Raw genomic sequence first — 20,101 nt, forward strand, 5'->3', positions numbered from 1 at the left:
CCCACCTCCTAATATCACGTGGGCCACAACAATGTCAACATATGTATTTTGTGGGGGGGAGGGGACAGAGACATTCAAGTCATAGCATCTGACCTATATATGATAAATTTAAGCCTAGAGCTATGCATTACTTGAATAATTAATTAATCAATTTGAATAGTAGGTACAAGCCCATAGTTTAGATGGTTTTAATAATCAATCCCTTCTGATTCTTCAATCTTTAAATGACCAAAATTTTTGTTCAATGGTTTTTTAATTCCTAGTCTAACTCTAAAATACAATATTTTATTTTCTTTGCTTACCTGAGTCATTTATTTATTTGCTCTTGTTCCTGTTAGATACATTCAACAAGGGAAACTTTAATATATTCCTTCTAAAGAGAGCTACTTTTGACACTAGCTTGAATTTACTCATTGTGAAAATTATTTATTAACCTTGCTAAGCATATCTTTTAAATTTCACAAAGGCTAAATTCTTCAGAGAATTATTTTAAATGAAATGAACAAACTATATGAACTAAGTATAGGATAGACTTAATTAAATATTATTTTTGTTGTACATATTTTAAATTATTTTGCCAAATTAAAGATATACTCTAAACAAAGGATATCTAATTAACCAGATACTCAAGGAAAAACAATTTAATCTATGCTGTCTGTAAACTAACTGAATGAAAATGATAATATCAGAATAAATAGGAATCTAAGATACATCCTTAAGAATACTAAGAGGAATTCAAATGTCACAAGCAAAAAAAATGTCTAAATCTAGGAAATCTTGGTAAGGAAAAAAGAAAAAAAAATTTGGTTGGTGGTTTAACATTCAAAAGAAAGAAAGAAAGAAAATTCTTCTGGGCATTATGACCTCAAGGCCTCTAATTAGTTTGACAAAGTGACAGTTCCACATTCTAGTTGAACAAATAATGTATCTAATGAAATTTAAGATCCCTATTTTTCTCTGAGCACAAAGAACTACATCATTCACAGCTGTAGGGTATTTCAGAATTAACAGAGGATGACTTCCGTCTGTCTGATGTTTCCTGGCTAACAAATTCAATGAAATTGTCTTGCCAAGTAATTTAAAGTAACTCTCTAATCTTAAATCACAAAGAGAGGTGGAGGTGGAGGTGTGTTGTCCCGTGGATGCTAATATGAAGTGGAATTATTTTATTTCTCAAAATGGTCAATAGCAATTAGTATTCAGTGGTGTCTTTTTATTCTGGTGGCCTTGACCCACCTCTGCCCCCTCTTTCTATATTACTCCTATTATATACTGTAACAGGGGATATCCTTACTTCTTTTCCACTCTAATTAAAGCATTCATAGAGAACACATGGGCCATTTTTCATTTCAGGGAAGAATAATTACTTCAGCCAGGTGGGAACAGCCCATTGGGTTTCGTATTAGTTTTGACAAATATTTGCACCAATTTAGATGGATATGTTATCATGCCATTGGAATGTTGGTGAAGTTTTGAGTTTCCCTTGGAAAGATAGACCCAAAGAAGTCAGTGAAAGATCAAAGACAAAAACATCATTTTTTATTCAATAATGTGCCCTAAAATATTTTGTCACTGAGATAAAAAGTAAATGATGGATTTTTAAAAATTTTTTAATTTTTTGTAATTTTTGAGATAGAAAGTAAATGATGAATTTTTTAATTTTTATTTTATTCACATACTTTCTTTCCAGATTCTGCTTTTGTCTTAAATACTCTTCTAGCTATACTGATGACTATCTTGAGAATATATCATTTCTTTATTGCGGGTCCATGAAATCCATAGTCCTTGTTATGTATCTTGTTTCTGTGTTTTTACTGGAGCCCCTTCTTGGGAAGCTCTCAGAGTCAAAGGTGCCTTGGCCAAGAAAGAGATAAAAACCACAAAACAGGAAGAGATGAAGATTGAGACAAGAGACAAAGACAATTTCTTCAAACATCCACTACAAAAACCTTCTCAAGATTTAAATGATACAATAATTTTTTTTTTCAAAAATTTATTGCATCCTTTCAAATCTCCTAGCTATAAGATCTCTCCGCTGGCAGAGCAGTATCTACACTCCAAGCTGAATCTTTAGGATCCAGGGAGGGAAGATGTGGAACAAGTAGGGAAAGGAAGCCAGCCACCTCTGTACCTGTGAGAGGAGTCAGTGTTCTGGTTGGGTCAGGTCATTTGAACTTCCATAAGTAGAAGTTAGGAACATGAGTTTTGGAGACAATTGAATCCAGATGTCAGCCCAACTACTTATTAGCTGTGTGCCCACAATACTTCATCTTATCAAGCTTTCATTTTCTTGTCTTAGCATACTTCATACATAGAACCTTCATGAGGATCAAATGTGAGGATATATATAAAACATTCAGGTTCCTGGCATTATATGCCCTATAATAACTGCTTAGAATTAAGTTTTGTATTTTAGTGTTTCTTTTTTTTTTCCTTCAAATTTCTTTTTAGTTGTTGGTGGACACAATCTTTGTTTATTTGTTTGTTTGTTTGTTTTATGTGGTCCTGAGGATCAAACCCAGTGCCTCATGCATGCATGGCAAACACTCAACCACTAAGCTACAGCCTCAGCCCCTTGAGTGTGTTTATTTTTATCAATGAATGTCAAGATGTAAGCATTTCTCCAGGGGCAGTTAACCAAAGCTATTAAAGTGATTGATTTACTTAATAACTTTAACATAAAAAAAATTTAAACTCTACAAAAACTTTGGACTTCAATCTACATTTATTTATCTAAAACAGATTTGATGAGACTTTACTAGTTACCTTTTCTGGGCCAGAAAAGTCTCTGGAGCAGATACAGTACATTCCCTTATAGGACTGAAGGCATGGCCATCTTGATCTTCTCTTTCATAATTACATTTATAGCATGTTTTTTGTGGATACTCATGAATCACCAGGAAATGTTGGGATGGCTCATGGGAATGTGTCAGATTTTTACTTATTTTGCAGTAGGGGGCAGGCAGCAGGGATGAGGTCTGGGCTGGGAAGGTAGTTGCTAATAAACTAGGATGATAGCCTTATATGTGTTTATAAATGATGAAGTAAGACAACTATGTCAATGTATTTAGGGTTGAGTCAGCTTTAGTGTAAAGTTGTGTTTTCCTTATTTGGTAAGACAATTATAAGTGTTTTTTTTTTTTGTATCAGCTTGGATTTTTATTGTAGTTGTATTAGCATATGATCTTTCACAAACACACTAGAAAAGACTTTCCAAAACCAAATATTAAGACATTTTTGTCTAGCCTTCTTCTTTTTTGCTTCTTAAGTTTTTATTTGTTCTACTTAGTTGTGCATGACAGCAGAATGCATTTCAACTCATCATACCTAAATGGAGTGCAACATTTATATTATTCAGCATTAAAAAAGAATAAAATTATGGCATTTGCAGGTAAATGGATGGAGTAAGAGAATATTATGCTAAGTAAGTCAATCCCCCAAACCTAAAGACTGAACTTTTTCTCTGATTAGTGGATGCTGATCTACAATAGGGGCAGGAGGGTATGGGAAGAATGGAAGGACTTTGGATTGGGCAAAGGGAAGGGTGGAGAGGGGTTATGAGGATAGAAAAGTTGGTGGAATTGGATGGATATCATTGTCCTAGGTACACGTATGATTGCTTCAATGATGTGTCTCTATACCATTTATGACCAGAGAATAAGTGGGGGTATTTTTAGAAATAAAAAAATGGCTGTCATTGCCATATTTTACACAACTGTAAATTATTAAATATTGAGATTCCATTTAGATCCATTTCATGCTAATAAAATGGAAACTTCATGGGGAAACTAAAGAAAACTTTTAACATGTGCTGGATGGGTAACTCATCATATTTCTATTTGTTGTTTTGCTTTAGTCCCCAAGAATCTCAGGGGGGAAAAATGCCTGCTACTTGACAGTAGCTAAACTTAATGTAGGTTTTGTGATATAGTTCTCTGATCCTTTCTTTGTCACCTTGTGGTTTAGTTTCAGTGTTTAAAACATTATTTGTGGAATTATGTTTTAAAATATAAGATGTATTGAGGATTTTTCTCCCTCTCCTTCTGGGACTCAGACATTGAACTTTCACTGAAATCCTGTGTGCTCCACCTATCCATCCCTCCTGCCCATAAGCATCTGGAGACCAATGACCTGTCTATAATTTTTCTTCTTTTTCATTGTCTATCATCTTGCTATCCTTCATGAAACTGTTTTCTGTGTTTATTACAATATTCCCAGATCACAAGAATAGACCAGGTACTTTTAAATATTTGCTAACTTAAAAATTATGTTGTATATATACTTTATATAGATTATAGGTAATATATATTTATGTCATGAAATTACATAATAAAATATCTAAAGGCATAGTTTTATTATCATATATTATATGTATATAGGCACACATACATACATACATATATAAAATATTCATTTTGATATGGATACTGGGAAATAGATGGCTCATATCTTGGTAATAGGCATATAAATCAATTCAATTCTCTGCAAAATAATTTGTCCACTAGTATCTGAAGTGATAACAATATCCATGCCTATTCACTCAACAATTCTGAAAAGCATGCCTAAAGATGAATTTATTAGTCTATTCTGTATTGTTTATAATACTGAAAACAATGTCATTCTATATCCATCAACATCATCTTTTTAAGAGAATTTTCCATATCTATAAAAATATTATGGGCTGATAATTTTGAGAAATTATTGAAAATGTTTGGTTTAAACACTGAAAATAAAGACACATTTATTAGTCTATTCTGTATTGTTTATAATACTGAAAACAATGTCATTCTATATCCATCAACATCATCTTTTTAAGGGAATTTTCTACATCTATAAAAATATTACCTGCTGATAATTTTGAGAAATTATTGAAAATATTTAATGGCACAGGGAATTTTTGACCTATGTTTAAAAAGCAAAAATAAAAAGTTTACTGAAAAAATATGTAAGTAATCACTTTTGTTTTTTTTAAAAATATGTATACCATATTTACATAGAAAAAGACAACAAAGTTCTTCTATAAGAACTCTCTCTCATAGTATAATCATGTTAACTATTTTTTTCACTTAATTTTCAAATTTTCTACCATAACATGTATTTGTATTAGAAAAATACATATTTTGAAAAAGATGGTTTTGTTTAAACCTGAGGAGCAAAATTTTAGCATTTGAGGATGTTTAGCACTTTTTACAAAAACAATGAAAAAGCATAATCTCTGTACCCATGGAGTTTTTATTACCATTTCTTTCCCACCTGTTGGGAGAAAGCTATGGTTGGACTTAAATTTCAGATTCAGGTTGGTGCCAGGCATGCTGACACATTCCTATAATCCCAGTGACTCAGAGAGGTGGAGGCAGGAAGATCACAAGTTCAAGGTCAGCCTCAGCAACTTAGCAATACCCTGAGCCACTTAGGGGAAAACCTGTCTCAAAATCAAGGGTTGGGATGTGGCTCAGTGGTTATGTGTTCCAAGATTCAATCCCTGTTACCAACAAACAAACAAACAATACCAAAAAAATAAAAGAAAAAGGATTCAGGTTGGTGTGGAGATATAAAATGTCTTGAAAACACAAAAGATGTGTGAAACCAGAGGTTGAAATTTATTATTCTTTGGTTTCAGAGATGTTGCCTAGGCTTTTCTAACTTTGATTTTCACATATGTGACAAAGGGACACTGAGGAAAAGGATAAAATGATTGTATTCCAAAGTAGTATTTCTGCCTTAATATGATATTGTCCCATAGCAAATTTCTGTGTCCTTCGTTCGACTAGATCCTGAGAACTGGCAAATTCACACTGGTAGCAGTATGTGAGATTCCTTATGAATGATAAGGAGACAGTTTCTCTCTGTGATAATAGATAAATCAATAAATTAAACCAGGAGAATACTGTTTAAGAATATGAGTTGGGCAGAAAGTATATCCAAACTTCATTGAAGCTTATCTGTTGAATTTTGTAAGTGGTTTGTTTTATTTTTATTTAATATGTTTAATCTTCTATGTTATAAACCACTTTCTAGAACAGGCTGCCTCATGGTGGTAGAATTAAGATCACTGTCTTTGAACTATTCTGTCCTACTCTGAATCCTCCCTCTGCCATTAACCAGTTTTGTGATTTGAGATAAAATATTTAACTTCTCAGAGCTTCAGTGTCTATCTATACTACACAGAGATACTGCTACGATTTTGGAGTCTAATTCTGTGTATTTAGAAATAATTATGTTAAAGAACTTGGCGCATAGTATGCATTCAAAAAGTTAGTTCTTGGGAGAGGCAATTTTATGACCATGAAACCTGCTCTAACCTACTTGTTATCATTTTACGCTGCTCTGTTTGCACATCCTTGGGCTCAAGGTTGACTGTCCATTTGTTAGCACATCTGCATATTCCTCATAATTAATATCTTTTTAAATGACATATGGTTTAGTGACTGGAAATCAAGTCTTGCCTTCTGTTTTCAATTTGTTCATGACTCAATGAGTCCGTATATGTGTCTGAACTTTAATTTTGCATTCTGGAAACTAGAATTTAAAGTCCTTGCTCAGATGTAGCTATCTCAGAAAATGATGGGGAAATGTGTGATCCAAGGCTTTTGAATGTGTGCCAGGTCACTCAGCGATGCAGCAAGAATGCATAGAGATAAAAGTTCATGGTTTCTCTTTTGTTAACAGAGAAACCCACACAAGGATGCTGAAAGATCTAATCTCTGCAATGAGGGCATAATATGGGGTAGAGTCAGAATTCAAGTGAACCCAGCAAGAAGCTTAACATGTGAATGGAATGAGCACAGGAAGAGCTGGAGAAGCCTGAGGCACTGGAATGAGGCTGAGGCTATGATTAATCTGAATGAACCATCTGAAAGGGTCCCATGGCAGCACCTGTACAAGCTATGATCCTCTGAAAGGCGAGGACAGATGCACCCCTAGAAGTTTCTAACTTCCAATTCCCCAAAACACCAACTTCCAATTCCCCAAAGCATTCATGCCTCTTTTAATTCTATGCATATAGTTTTGTGTTAATAATTATTGAGTAGTAGCCCTTGGCGGCTTCAAGCAAGGACCTGGTACACAGTGGCATTCAGTATCTTCTATTACAAAATCGAATTTAATACAAATTAATATAGGTTATTTTGTCCTTTATTGCAGCATTTTATTTCACTATTTTGCAATGCATGCATATATATATATATATATATATATATATATATATATATATATATATAAAAAGAATACACACCAATGGGGTTGGGGTTGTGACTCAGTGGTAGAACACTTGCCTAGCATGTGTAAGGCATGGGGTTTAATTCTCAGCACTGCATATTGATGATAAGTTCATTAAATAAAGGTCCATCAACAACTAAAAAAAAATTTAAAAAATACCCAGCAATAGTAACAGGTTGGGAGTGTCCTCAGAAAAATTGGTGCATGGGGGATGTGCTGTGAATTCATATTCTCACTAAGACTTTATTCCTCTCATTCCTCCATCCTTAATAGTCACCTGCTATGTGGGGAAAAGTCTCTATTTTTGCCCTCTAGAACCCACCCCAAGAGTTCTGTAAATCTGTGTGTGCAAAGGGCTGGATCCTGAATTGTAAATCATTTCTGTTTGTTTTGGAGTATTTTTTTTAAAAAGATAAAGTCCACAAATGTGCATCATTGAAAGGTTTGATAAAATCATATATTCAAAATTACACCAACTAGAAATAGTTCAATGTGTGATTTATTTATTGCTTAACGTTTTCTATTAATTTTTCCTTCAAGAGAAAGCTGAATTTGAAATTGTATTAAAAACTCTCTTCTCAAGAATTTATAGATTGGAATAGCTGTTTTATCCAGTTGCCATGTAGAATTAGTATTTACTGGACAAGATGTGTTGATTCAGGGAGGTTGTCTGTGGAGTGTTTGCCCCGTGAGGGTCATATTAAACTTGAGAGAAGCTTTTTGAGCAACATGGCATCTTGGAGACAATATATCAAGCTGATGGATACAGGCTCTTCTGTTACAAAACCAGGGGTGGAATTATGGCTGGCTCCCAGTTATTGCTTCAGCGCTAAGGAGCCTCTAAGGAGCAGATCTAGGATAAAAGGGGTTAAACAGAGGGGAAAGAAAGGTGTCCACAATTCATCATCACTAGGAGCATAGGGAATAAGTACTTACGTAAAACTAATTCAAGATGACCACTTGTTTGGAAATACTTTGCAGTTTTATATAATCAAAGTATGCTATTTTGTTTTGTTATCACTCAGAAGAAACTACATGATACTTACATATTCTTAGGGAGCCTAGTTTGGGGCATCCTCTCTTTCTCAATAGTATGATAATGCAGTTTTAAATACATGAAGGGATTTGGGGTGCATATTAAAAACTGATTATCTTTTTCATGCTGATGACTTAGAACTAATATTCAGAGTTTAGATTGTCAATGACATTGCACTCTTTGGTGTAGAAAAATGAGACAAATCAGTATTCAAATGAGGGACTTGGTTTTATATGTCACACATTATATAAAGTGTGAACCTTATTTTTTGCCCATGTTTTCACAGTGCTCATTTTACATGTGTACATGTATCGTATATGAAAAATCAATTGAAGCATCTCTACCAAAGAAGTCAGCATTGTTTAAACTATGTGTGTTCATAGATAAAGTATTAATTGCAAAGTCTTTAGCAATGAATGTTCTTCACACTGAAGGTTTAGACCTAAGCTATGGGACAGCTGGCCCTGGGTGGCAGTCTTATTGTGGCTCCTAGTCAGGCCAAACTTGACTGATAACTATTTTATCCCACTTTCTCTCTCTTCAAGTAACTAACTCACCCTTACACTTTGGCCCTGGGCTGTTGCCTTTGTTTTTATTTTGCTCACTGAGACATGGTAAGAGATCTTTGCTATTTTCTCATCACTGATTCTACCCACTTCCCTGCATCTCACCCTCTGCATTCATTTCTGCACAATGGGGACTACCGACCCTGCTCTATTCAACAGCTAGAAGCTCTGGCTGTCCATTCAGTTCACATGTGCCCTGTTTTGTCTGCCTGTCTCTATACAAGCCCTTTGCTGTGGCAATTATTGTTTATTCTCCCACATACCATTTCCCCATGTCTCCTATTCAACCTTTTCAATAAGAATGCACATGTTGCCATACCTCAAAACCTTTGTTTGATGCTGTGAACTTCTTTAGTTGCTCTCCCATTTTCGACTCCTCTTTAAAGCTAACTCCCTGTAACAAGTTGTCTAAGCTTACTAAATCTACTCATTTTCCCCATCATTCTCTTCTTAGCCTTCTTCAATCAGAATTCCAAGCCCACCTCTATGGCTTCTGTTCTTGGTGAGGTCAACAAACACTGTCACTTAAACAATGCAAAGTTTAACCCTTTTGCAGGGGAGGATAACCAGGGATTGAACCCAGGAGTCCTTATCCTCTAAGCCACATCCACAGCCCCCTTTTTATGTTTTATTTGGAAAGAGGGTCTTGCTTACTTGCTTAGGACCTCGCTAAATTGCTGAGGCTGTTTTTGAACTTGTGATCCTCCTGCCTCAGCCTCCTGAGCCACTGGGATTACAGGCATATGCTCTGCAGCTCTTGGCCTTCTTCCTCAAACTCAGCATGCTTGGATGCACTTGACCATCCCTTTCTTTGTAATACCCTGCCTGTCCCTTAACCTCTATCCACTTCCCCTCTCTCCCTCCTCAGTGTGTTTCAGCCACTCTGGCCTTTCTGCTCTTTCATGAACACAATCAGAGCGCCTCCTCTCCATGCTGCCTCCACATTTCCTGTCTCTGACTATCTGGCTTTTCCTCCAGATGGTCTCATGGCCTCCTCTCTTATGGAATTGAGGTCTCTGTCCAAATATCATCTCATTACATATCCTTCCTAAAATCTTTCTACGCAATCCAAATTGGTGTCTCATAACTAAAATGCAAACTCCTCTTCATTTTTTCTTTCCTTTCCTGCTTTATTTTTCTCCAGATTACTCACCACCACCTGGCATCCTTTTACATATCTTTTTGTTTGTTACTTGCTCACTTCACTTATAATATAAGCTCCACAGGGGCAGGAGTGGTATCTGTGTTACTCGGTGCTGTTTTCCTTCCTTATGAAGGACACTGCTTTGCACAAAGTGGAGTCTCCATGAATGCATATTGAACAATTGAGTGCATTATTGATGAACCCAAAACCTTTACAGAAGATTGATGAGACATGTCATCTAATTCTCCCATTCTCATCACTGGTCATTCATTGGCCTCATGGTTCATAGGCAGGTTCTCCTGAGTCATTGAGCACATAAAACCCATACACTATAGCACAATACATGCAAAATAAAGTTGAAAATGGATCCTGATAATTTCATTCATTTTCATTGTTTGATCACTTCTCCTTCACCAGTGTTCATAGGAAATTATATTAGAATAATCAGAATATTCCTAAATATTTACATGATCATAATAATTGAGTTGTGCTAAGGAAAGGTTAAATCAGTCCAATGTCATAATGGTAGTAATAAAATAATAGTAATAATAATAATAATTGACAACTACTAATTCTCAGAGCCCAAAATAAGGTGCTTTATGTACATGATCTCATCCTCACAACAATTCTTCAAAAGAATCCTTATTTTAAAGATCAGAAAGCATAGGCTCAGGGTCATTAGATGATTTTCCTAAAGCCATAGAGCTTTGTTTAATTTGTTTTTAAGTTTCAACTAGGTTTGGAACAAACATTGATGTGATATGTGCATTCAAGTTATACTTGTTGGAAAAATCTTGTCAAAAAATTTTTTTTCAATACAGAATTACAGTTATCTTACATTAGACAAAGGCACCAAAAACGTACATTGGAGAAAACATAGCCTCTTCAACAAATGGTGCTGGGAAAACTAGAAATCCTTATGCAAAAAAAAAAAAAAAAAAAATTGAAATCAAACCCCTATATCTCACCATGCACAAAAACTCAACTCAAAGTGGATCAAGGACCTATGAGTTAAACCAGAAACACTGTGTCTATTATAAGACTCCTATAGCACAAGAATTAATATCAAGAATCAATAAATGGGGTGGATTCAAACTAAAAAGTTTCTCAGCAAAAGAAACAATCAATGGGGTTAATAGAGAGTCTACAATTTGGAAACAAATTTATACCACACGCACATCAGATACAGCACTAATCTAGGATATATAAAGAACTCAAAAATCTTAACACCAAAAAAACAACAACAAATAACCCAATCAATAAATGCACAAAGGAACTGAACAGACACTACTTAGAAGAAAATATACAATCAACAAATATATGAAAAAATGTTCAACATCTCTAGCAATTGGAGAAATGCAAATTAAAACTACTCTAAGATATCATCTCACTCCAGTCAGAATAGCAGCTATTAAGCATACAAACAACAATAAGTGTTGGTGAGGATGTGGGGGAAAAGGCACACTCATACATTGCTGGTGGGACTGCAAATCGGTGCAGCCAATATGGAAAGAAATACACAGAATCCTTGGGAAACTGGGAATAGAACCACCATTTAACCCAGCCATCCCTCTCTTCGGTCTATATCCAAAGGACTTAAACACAGCATAATATAGGGACATAGTCACACCAATGTTTATAGCAGCACAATTCACAATAGCTAAACTATGGAACCAAACTAAATGCCCTTCAGTGGACGAATGGATAGAGAAAATGTGTATATATACACAATGGAATATTATTCAGCCTTAAAAGAGAATAAAATCATGGCATTTGCAGGTAAATGGATGCAGTTGGAGAACATAATGATAAGTGACGTTAAACAATCAAAAAAAAAATGCCAAATATTTTCTCTGATATAAGCATGCTGATTCACAATTTAGTTGGTGGGGTGGGGCATGGGAGGATTAGATGGACTCTAGATAGGGTAAAGGGGAGGGAGGGAAAGAGTGGATAGGAAAGATGGTAGAATGAAATGGATATCATTACTCCAAGTACATGTATGAAGACATGAATGGTGTAACTCTACTTTGCATACAACCAGAGATATGAAAAATTGTGCTGTATATGTGTAATATAATTTTAATGCATTCTGCTGTCATATATAACAAATTTAAAAAAATAAGCTGTAGATTCACTCATTCTTATTAAGCCTTCTAGAACCAATCTCTGATAGATTATATCAAACAGGTACACTGAATTTAGAACAGATTTACCAATGCTTGAAAATGTAACATGCATGCTCTGACTTATGACATATTTAAGAGCAAGGGCACTGTGAAAAGGGATAACTTCCTAAGATACATATGGAAAAAAATATTTTAGTTCATAGTCTCATGGGTGAGAATTAAGCCAAGAGACTTGATTAATTAATTAAGAATTAAATATGCTACATGTTTAATTACAGAAAAGTACAATTTTAGCAAGCTTCTCTTCCTCAGAAAGAATAAAAGAGCCCATGATGTTCCTGTGTGATAGTGTGATTAAGGTGATTATGGGTTGTGGATGGAACGAACTTCAGACCTGGACTACTTCAGTGTTCAGTCACTTGGTCTGTTGAACAAAGAGTTAAATTAAAAAGGTCCTCTAATATTTGCTTCACTAAATTCCCTCCCTGTTTTCAATTAGATAAACAGAAGTACAGGTGGGAATGTGTGCATATTCATTTGTCTTGCTGTTTGGGGGCTGGCTTTTAAGACTGAAATACTAATGTAATTGTGTTGAAATGAACAATAAGGAAGTACAGTAGTTCAGGAATGAAAATGTTAAATTAAATGGACCATGTTTAACATTGTTGTTGATCCTGAGGAACAGTTTTTCCAGTATATGGAGCATTTCGATTCCATCCAGCATATGTTCTCCACAGTTTTCTCTGCTCTAATTCATCTGTGTTTTTCGACAGCTCCAGATGGCGTGCTGCCTCCCAGGCTTTCATCTGCCACTCCAACCAGTCTTCAGGTTGTCTGGTCTACACCAGCTCGTAACAACGCTCCCGGCTCTCCCAGATACCAACTCCAGATGAGGCCTGGCTACTCCACCCATGGCTTTCTAGAGTGAGCATTCTCCTTTGCCCATCTTCCTGTCAGCTGGGTTATTGTATGTACATGTACAATTTTTGAAGAATAGATCAGCTCTCATTTGCCACAAATACAGGTCATTTTTTGAAAATTCCAAGAAGAAACAAGCAGACAACCTGGCAAATAACTATGCGCTTTGCAAAAACATCTATTTTTCTTCAAGATAGCTTTGAAAGCAAGATTTCTTTACATTAAGCTTTTCATGAACATAGGTAGAGCATAAAGCCAGGTTATATCTGAAAATGACAAACTGCTGTCTAAACCATGACTGGAAAATTAGAGTCCCTGTTTTATAAATTCCCATGACAATCAACCTCAATACTGATAAAATTTATATCTCAAGTAAACAGGAACTTACAAACCTCTGGCCGATGACCACTTATTCCTAAAGAGATATCATTTGATGGCACAAAATGGCAGTAGTTCATGTATGTCTACTTCTCTGGAAATTTCTACAATGACTTGCTTTTTATTTCTCTGAATGAATAAAATTTCCTAATTAACATTTCTCTCCCATATAGATTATTTTCCAGTCCTTCTGCATCGTTAAGCTATGAAGTGAGAGATCTCCAACCGTACACAGAGTATGAGTTTCGGTTGGTTGCCTCCAATGGATTTGGCAGTGCACACAGTTCTTGGATTCCACTCATGACTGCAGAGGACAGTAAGTGGTCTAAGCAACATAGAGCCAAATGTCTTCTACATTAGGAAGCCTTAACTGTCTTTAATTTTTCCAAAGCAAGGAAATGAGCCTCTTTTATTTTCTTCTCATTAAGCAACAATAATCTTTTCCAGGGCATCAGGGAGGATAAAAGCAGTCAGTCTCTCAGAAGGAAGAAAAATGTGGGCTTGTGGGGTTGGAGGGTTAGGCATACAGACAGGAATAAGTACTTCACGATAAATTATGACATGGCCCCATTCTATCCTTCAGGGTACACTTAGGTGCCCTGACAAAGAAAGGTTGCCATTTTCTGTTCTATGAGAAAATATTTTCTGCTTTAGAGGAATTCTGGCAGGCAGAAGAAAATGAAATATGGACATTACATCATGAGACTGCTTGGAGTGCCCATGTACTTATTCCTGGAAACCAAGTCCCTCGTACTTTTATCCCCAAAATACAACCTCTAGGATAAAGGAGCAAAATCTGTAATAGTGATTCTGCATGCCTTACAAAGAGTACAGAGGGATTGCCTTTTACAACTAATAAAGATAATTTTCTAGATTTTCATTGAAAAGTCTTTCTTATCTATATGTTTTTACTAAGTCATATTCAGGAAATAAATACATGGTATAAAGTTTGGTTTTACACAGATCACATCTACACAAGCATATATATTTAGAGAGAAGTATCATTTTTTTTTTAGAAAAGTTGGAAATTAAATCAAGCTACAAAGAGTGAATGAGGACACCATCTTTGAGGAATGAGGTTTTTAGGGTTAATCTTGTCAAGTCTGTTAATCATAGGCTTCTTAGGAAATGTTTCTCTGTTGGCCAATTGCCATTCTGGCATTATATCCAATGAGAAGCTGAGTGACTTTCAAAAGACTATATGTTAATCTAATGGTAGAGTTGAAAAAAAATATCAATATGTATTAAGTAGATTGTTTTATTTTATAATACCTTTAATTCTATTATCTCAGTGATGATAAGATATAAAGTGAGAGAATCAGAACAATTTTCCTCAGATCAGATCTTTAAAGTTTATATCATAAAAACACAACAGGAACAGTAATATATAATATTTAATCCATGTCTCCCAATTTGTAATTATTCCCAGGGAACAAGTTAGCTAATTTACATGCAATGTCTTTGGTCTCAAAGGAACCAGTCAGTCAATCAGTACAGTATAATAAACAATACCCCAGACCCTATAGCCATTCATATACTACCTTTTAGGGAAGGATTATAACCACTCTGGACAGGCAAACATAATGATCACCAGCTATATTCAGATTATGAACTGGAATGCTCACACTGAAAATAGATTTCTGAAGAAACGTTTAAAAAAGAAAACAACTGAAAATAGATAGAGCAACATGCTTGCTTGATGGCACTCCATAAAGATGTAGTAAAAATAATTAATGGACCCACTGCAGAGGTAATGGTAGAATGCCAAGTTGGAAGATGGGAGAAAGGGTTTCCTTTGTCTGGTACCATAATTTGTATTGCCCCAGAGAAAGGACACAATCAGAATCTTCAGTGGTGATGTTCCCACTGTCCTTACTGAATGGGGCCAGGAATTCCTATCTACAGGAAGGAGGGTGGCATGTGAATAAACAAAGCCTAAAACATTGCAAAGGACCAATTAAGGCAGCATCCTTTGTTGAACCAACTTACTTCCTCTCTCCTTTTATAAAATAAGTCTTACTGATTCTATGTGGTTACAAATTTCATGCAGAGTCAGTGTCATCTTCGTGATATTTCGGGCCCGGGTTTGAGGTGAAAGCATTAACCCTTCATTTTCCTTAAGTAAGAGTATGTAACTGATTTACAATACAGGTAGCAACTCAAGAGACCCAGACAACATTTTTATTGAAATCCTTTCCTTCAGATGGATTGACTCTTCTTTCCTCTGCTTTACACATACACTGTGGAGTCACGCACATTAGCAAAGAGCCAGAAGCTGGCCATTTGCCCCTGCAGGTTATGTTACCAGTGCAAACTCACCCCTGAGACATGGTGACAGTGTACTCTATATTTTGGATGTCAGTGGAGATGGATGCCATCTCTGAAAGGATGTGCAATTGACTTGACAAAGACTGAGTGATTGGCACTGGGCACGAGCAGTTTTTCTGTCAAGTCCACAAAGCATTGCTTATAAAACCACCCCTGCTGACAGCTCCAAGCTAGAATCGCACTTCAGACTTGATCCTGACCAGAACCTTCCGCTCACCAAAGTGCAATTTTCAAAGTAGAAATTTCACATATCATGTTACAGAATGAAACAGAGAAGTCACCTCATGCCCACATTTAAATTTTATACCATCAACAGGCAACTCTCTCCATCAGCTGTAGCCCCCAAAACTTTCCAGTGCCCCAGCAGGTCACCGGTGGCAATATTTTGAGTGGGATATTTCAAGACAGTGATGTTCATCAAGCCTGCGGTGGGACAGAAACCAGAAAGAGGAACCTAGGAAAGAATTGAGCTACAACCAGAGAAGCCACAGCTGGGGTGCAGAGAAGCTCTCATAGACAAAGGGCCAGGAAGAATTTTAATAGATTTTTTTTTCAAATAATTTGTCATTTACATCGGTGTGCCAGCAATATCCAGTTCCATGCATTTTTAAAAATCTAGTGTGCTGATGCCAAATAATAATAATGCACATTTCCCATGAATATTTTAAATCCTGTTAAGTGTGTGTTAATAAAAGATGTTTGTTCCAGCTAACTTGGTCAGTGTAGTGTTCAACTGTTTGCAACCAGATAAATACAAACAACACGTGATTTTTTTTTTTTTTAACATGATAGCAGTTCAAGCACCTGTCATGTCTGTAGCTTGCAAAGCAGCATTTAGATCGTGTTAGACTTAGGAACATGTGATTAATGAAAGGAAAACATTTACCTAGAAGCTGAAAATTTTGTTCTTCTATCCCTCCTGATGATAGTATTGTTACATCTCTCGTATGTTTACAAATGTTTTGTATATAATATATGAACATAAAACTCGGAGAGGATAGCAAGTTTCTTTGAATCTCAGGCTAAATGTGTTCATGCCAGTTTACCTACTAAAATCCTGCTTTGGGTGAAATATGAGATAACCCACTTTTCCGTAAAAATACAGATTCCCTAGATCAATCAGAGTCAGTTAATTTGATTTTAAGTTTTCCAGATAAAAAGACTGAAAAATGAATCAAGTTGTTATTTCAGTCATTTTAATGACAAATGTATCGGGTCATTATGACATCATGTGAGGTCATTATGACACCATAGCCAGTTATTGTGACACTACATAGGGTATTATGACATCATGACAGGTCATTATGCATCATGGAAGGTCATTATTATATCACAGCAGGTCAGTATGACATCACAGCCGGTCAGTATGACATCATGTGAGGTTATTAGACACTATAGCCAGTCATTATGACATCACAACATGACATTGTTAAATCTCAACAGGACCTTATGACATCATATCAGGTCATTATAACATCATGACATGGAATTATGACATCATAGCTGATCATCATGATGCTATAGCAGGTCAGTATGACATCATGTGAGGTCATTATGACATCACAGCCAGTCATTATGAGGTCATTATGACACTAAAGAAGGTCATTATGATATCATGGCGGGTCATTATGACACTACAACAGACCATTATGACACCACAGCAGGTCATTATGATAACACAAGTAATGAGATCAGCTATTGAAATTGAAATTACATTCTAAAAATCACTTCCATACCTCAAACAGAAAACAAAACCCCGAATTTAGTTGTAAGATGTTTTTAAAAATTTGGTCCTTTCTCCAAACTTATAGTTTAAAATTCACCAAACTTATAGTTTAAAATTGTATTTTTCTCATGAACAGACATTCTTAAATGTCATTTGTGGGATTAGAATATTTTGTGCATTTGCATGAAAATTTTTTCATGGCTTTATTATTTTGCTCCCAGGCTATATATGAGTTTTGACCAGAACAGGATAGGTAGATGTGTCTTATTACCTACCCGGTCAGATTTTTAAGTACTGATAACATCCTGGGTGACTCATTGCATGGAACCTTTTTAATTTTCACACATTTATAATTTGTACTGTAAACAGAGGATGGGCAAAGTGTGAGAATATCCTAGTAATTGTGTCCTGCTTTCCTTTTTCCTTCAGCAATCTTCATTTATCTTTGAGATTCTCATAGCAATTTACAATGGAATCTATAGTTTTCCAGATTAAGACAGAAAGACATTACAATGTTAAACAAAATCTAGATCTGAGATAACAAGCTGCTTCTTTTTTTTTTTTTTTTTTGCTGCATGGCAGATTCTATCCCTTCATCAAGCTCAAATGTCACCTCTTCTGTGAAGCCTTCCCTTCTCATTGCTCCCCTACAATTTTGGTTTGGATTTATTTGTGTATCATCAATATGCCTTTCTGAATTGTAATTTCTCAACAGCCAGGGCTCTCTCTCTTCTATCTTTGCATCACAAATGTTCTAATTAGGAAAAAAATTTTTTTTTAAACTGGTGTAAAGTCTGTTAAAGACAGGTGCCTGAAAATTGTTAGTTGAAGAACTTATTAAAAAGAGAGTTTGATTTAAGTAATTCAATGAAAATTTAACCAAGCAAATGTTATCTGTGAACCAGGGACAGAAAGGGACATAAAAGTCACAGGGATGAATAACCAGTGTTCTTCCCTTGAGGCCTTGGCTGTCTGGCAAGGGACACACTAAGTGCAGCCATAGTTAGAATACACAGAGCGGAGACATTTATGAAAGCAAGTGCATTTCTCCTAAAACAGGGTGTCAGAAAAGCCTGTGTGGAAGAGAAAAACAGGAGAGGAAAAAAGGAAATGTGTATATTTGGTGCTCACTTGAATATCAAATTTCAAATTTTACTAATTCATTGGTCCAGCAGAAGGTGGATAAAGCAATCACCAAGGGAGGTGTCCGCTGACAGGCACAGGGAAGGGCCTTCAGGATGCTCTGCCTGGGGGAGTTTTAGGCCTCTGGGCATGAGCCAAGCAGGGTGAGGATGGCTGGCAAGTGCAAGGAGGAGAAGTCCCAGATTGCTCTTCATTTTTTGCTTTGGTCAAAGCAGGCTGCTCAACATAGACTGTCTTACCTGCATTAATGAATGTTCTAATTAGAGAAACTCCAAATCATGTGCTATTGAACATGGGGCAGGCAGAGTACATCATACTAAAAGAAAAACAATTTTTTCTTGTTCTTATTCTGGAAACCTGTAATAAGAGTATAACACTCTGAATCCTGTGACAAGCAAGCAAGGAAGGTAAAAAATGTGGTCTGAAATTCGATAAATCGATCAAGATAATTCCATAGTAGGATTTTCCAAATCATTTAATACATGCATGTGTGCCCTTAGGAGTATTTACATTTTAAACCTAATATTGCATGGCAAACATCTCTTTATGATTAGTGTATTTTAGAATTTAAAGTCTCAACCTGCATCCTTAAGATAAGGGAGTTCTATGGAAGAGGAAAATAGGAATGTTTTTTAAATGAGGGTGGAGCACATTTGCATTAGTAGATTTTATTTTATTTAATGAAGAAATATGAACTACAAGCTTCAGTAGTGCTATATGATTATTTGGTCTTCACCATTCCAAATATCTTTCCCAATTGCTTTAAATATTAACCTCTTAATGTCAACATGTGTATCCTTTCATACAGTGATGCACATATTTATTTTACATATACCAAGATCTGTGATCAAAAGTAACACAATTAATAAAAGAAAATATTTATGATTATCTTCACATTGTTATTTCTATATCCTAAGATTGAAAAGAACTTATTCAAGCTAAAAGTGACCAATAGAAAATCTTTTGAAATGATGTATTCCATTAGTTAAAAACTCTGTCCCTCTTGCCTCAATTTCCCTTCTGAACTCTTGAATTTCCTTTGGGCACCAAAAGCACACTACTTTTCCAAAGTTTTTTCCACAAAAAGCACACTACTTTTCTTATAGCCTTCTGCTGAAGAACTCAGGTTAAAGTAATGAGAAATCAAATTTTATCTAGAATTTCCTGTGTTTAGTTTAAGAAATTAATAAAAATAGTTTTATGATAGCCGCCTTATTATTATTGCTTCAATTTTATCAAGTGACTAATATGTGCAAGATACTGAAACTATATATCTGTTCTCTCATTTAACCAATACTATATGTTGATCATTCACTAGGTATTTAAAAAATTATTTTTGCTCTTCATCTTTGAAAAAATTAGGCTATCAATATTTGAAAATTCTCACAGTGCACTCTGCAGGACGATCCAATGCTAATTGCAACATAGTGATATTTAATGAGCAGTTTTAAGATCCTCATATCTTAAATTTTTGGAGAGTTCAAATACCTGAAAACTGCTAGTTATTAGCAACAA

At 35.4% G+C, this 20,101-nt stretch overlaps 1 protein-coding gene across 1 annotated transcript in view; it reads left to right on the forward strand.

The window, feature by feature from the left end:
- The window catches only part of Ush2a (usherin), a 748,724-nt gene that overhangs the window by 468,681 nt on the left and 259,942 nt on the right, over positions 1-20,101 (forward strand). The window contains exons 38-39 of the mRNA XM_026388000.2: positions 12,867-13,017; positions 13,563-13,705. Coding sequence (XP_026243785.2) covers positions 12,867-13,017; positions 13,563-13,705 — 294 coding nt within the window. The remainder of the gene's footprint in view (positions 1-12,866; positions 13,018-13,562; positions 13,706-20,101) is intronic.

The sequence above is a fragment of the Urocitellus parryii genome, chromosome 9 (assembly GCF_045843805.1).
Source record: "Urocitellus parryii isolate mUroPar1 chromosome 9, mUroPar1.hap1, whole genome shotgun sequence".
Classification (NCBI taxonomy): Eukaryota; Metazoa; Chordata; class Mammalia; order Rodentia; family Sciuridae; genus Urocitellus; species Urocitellus parryii.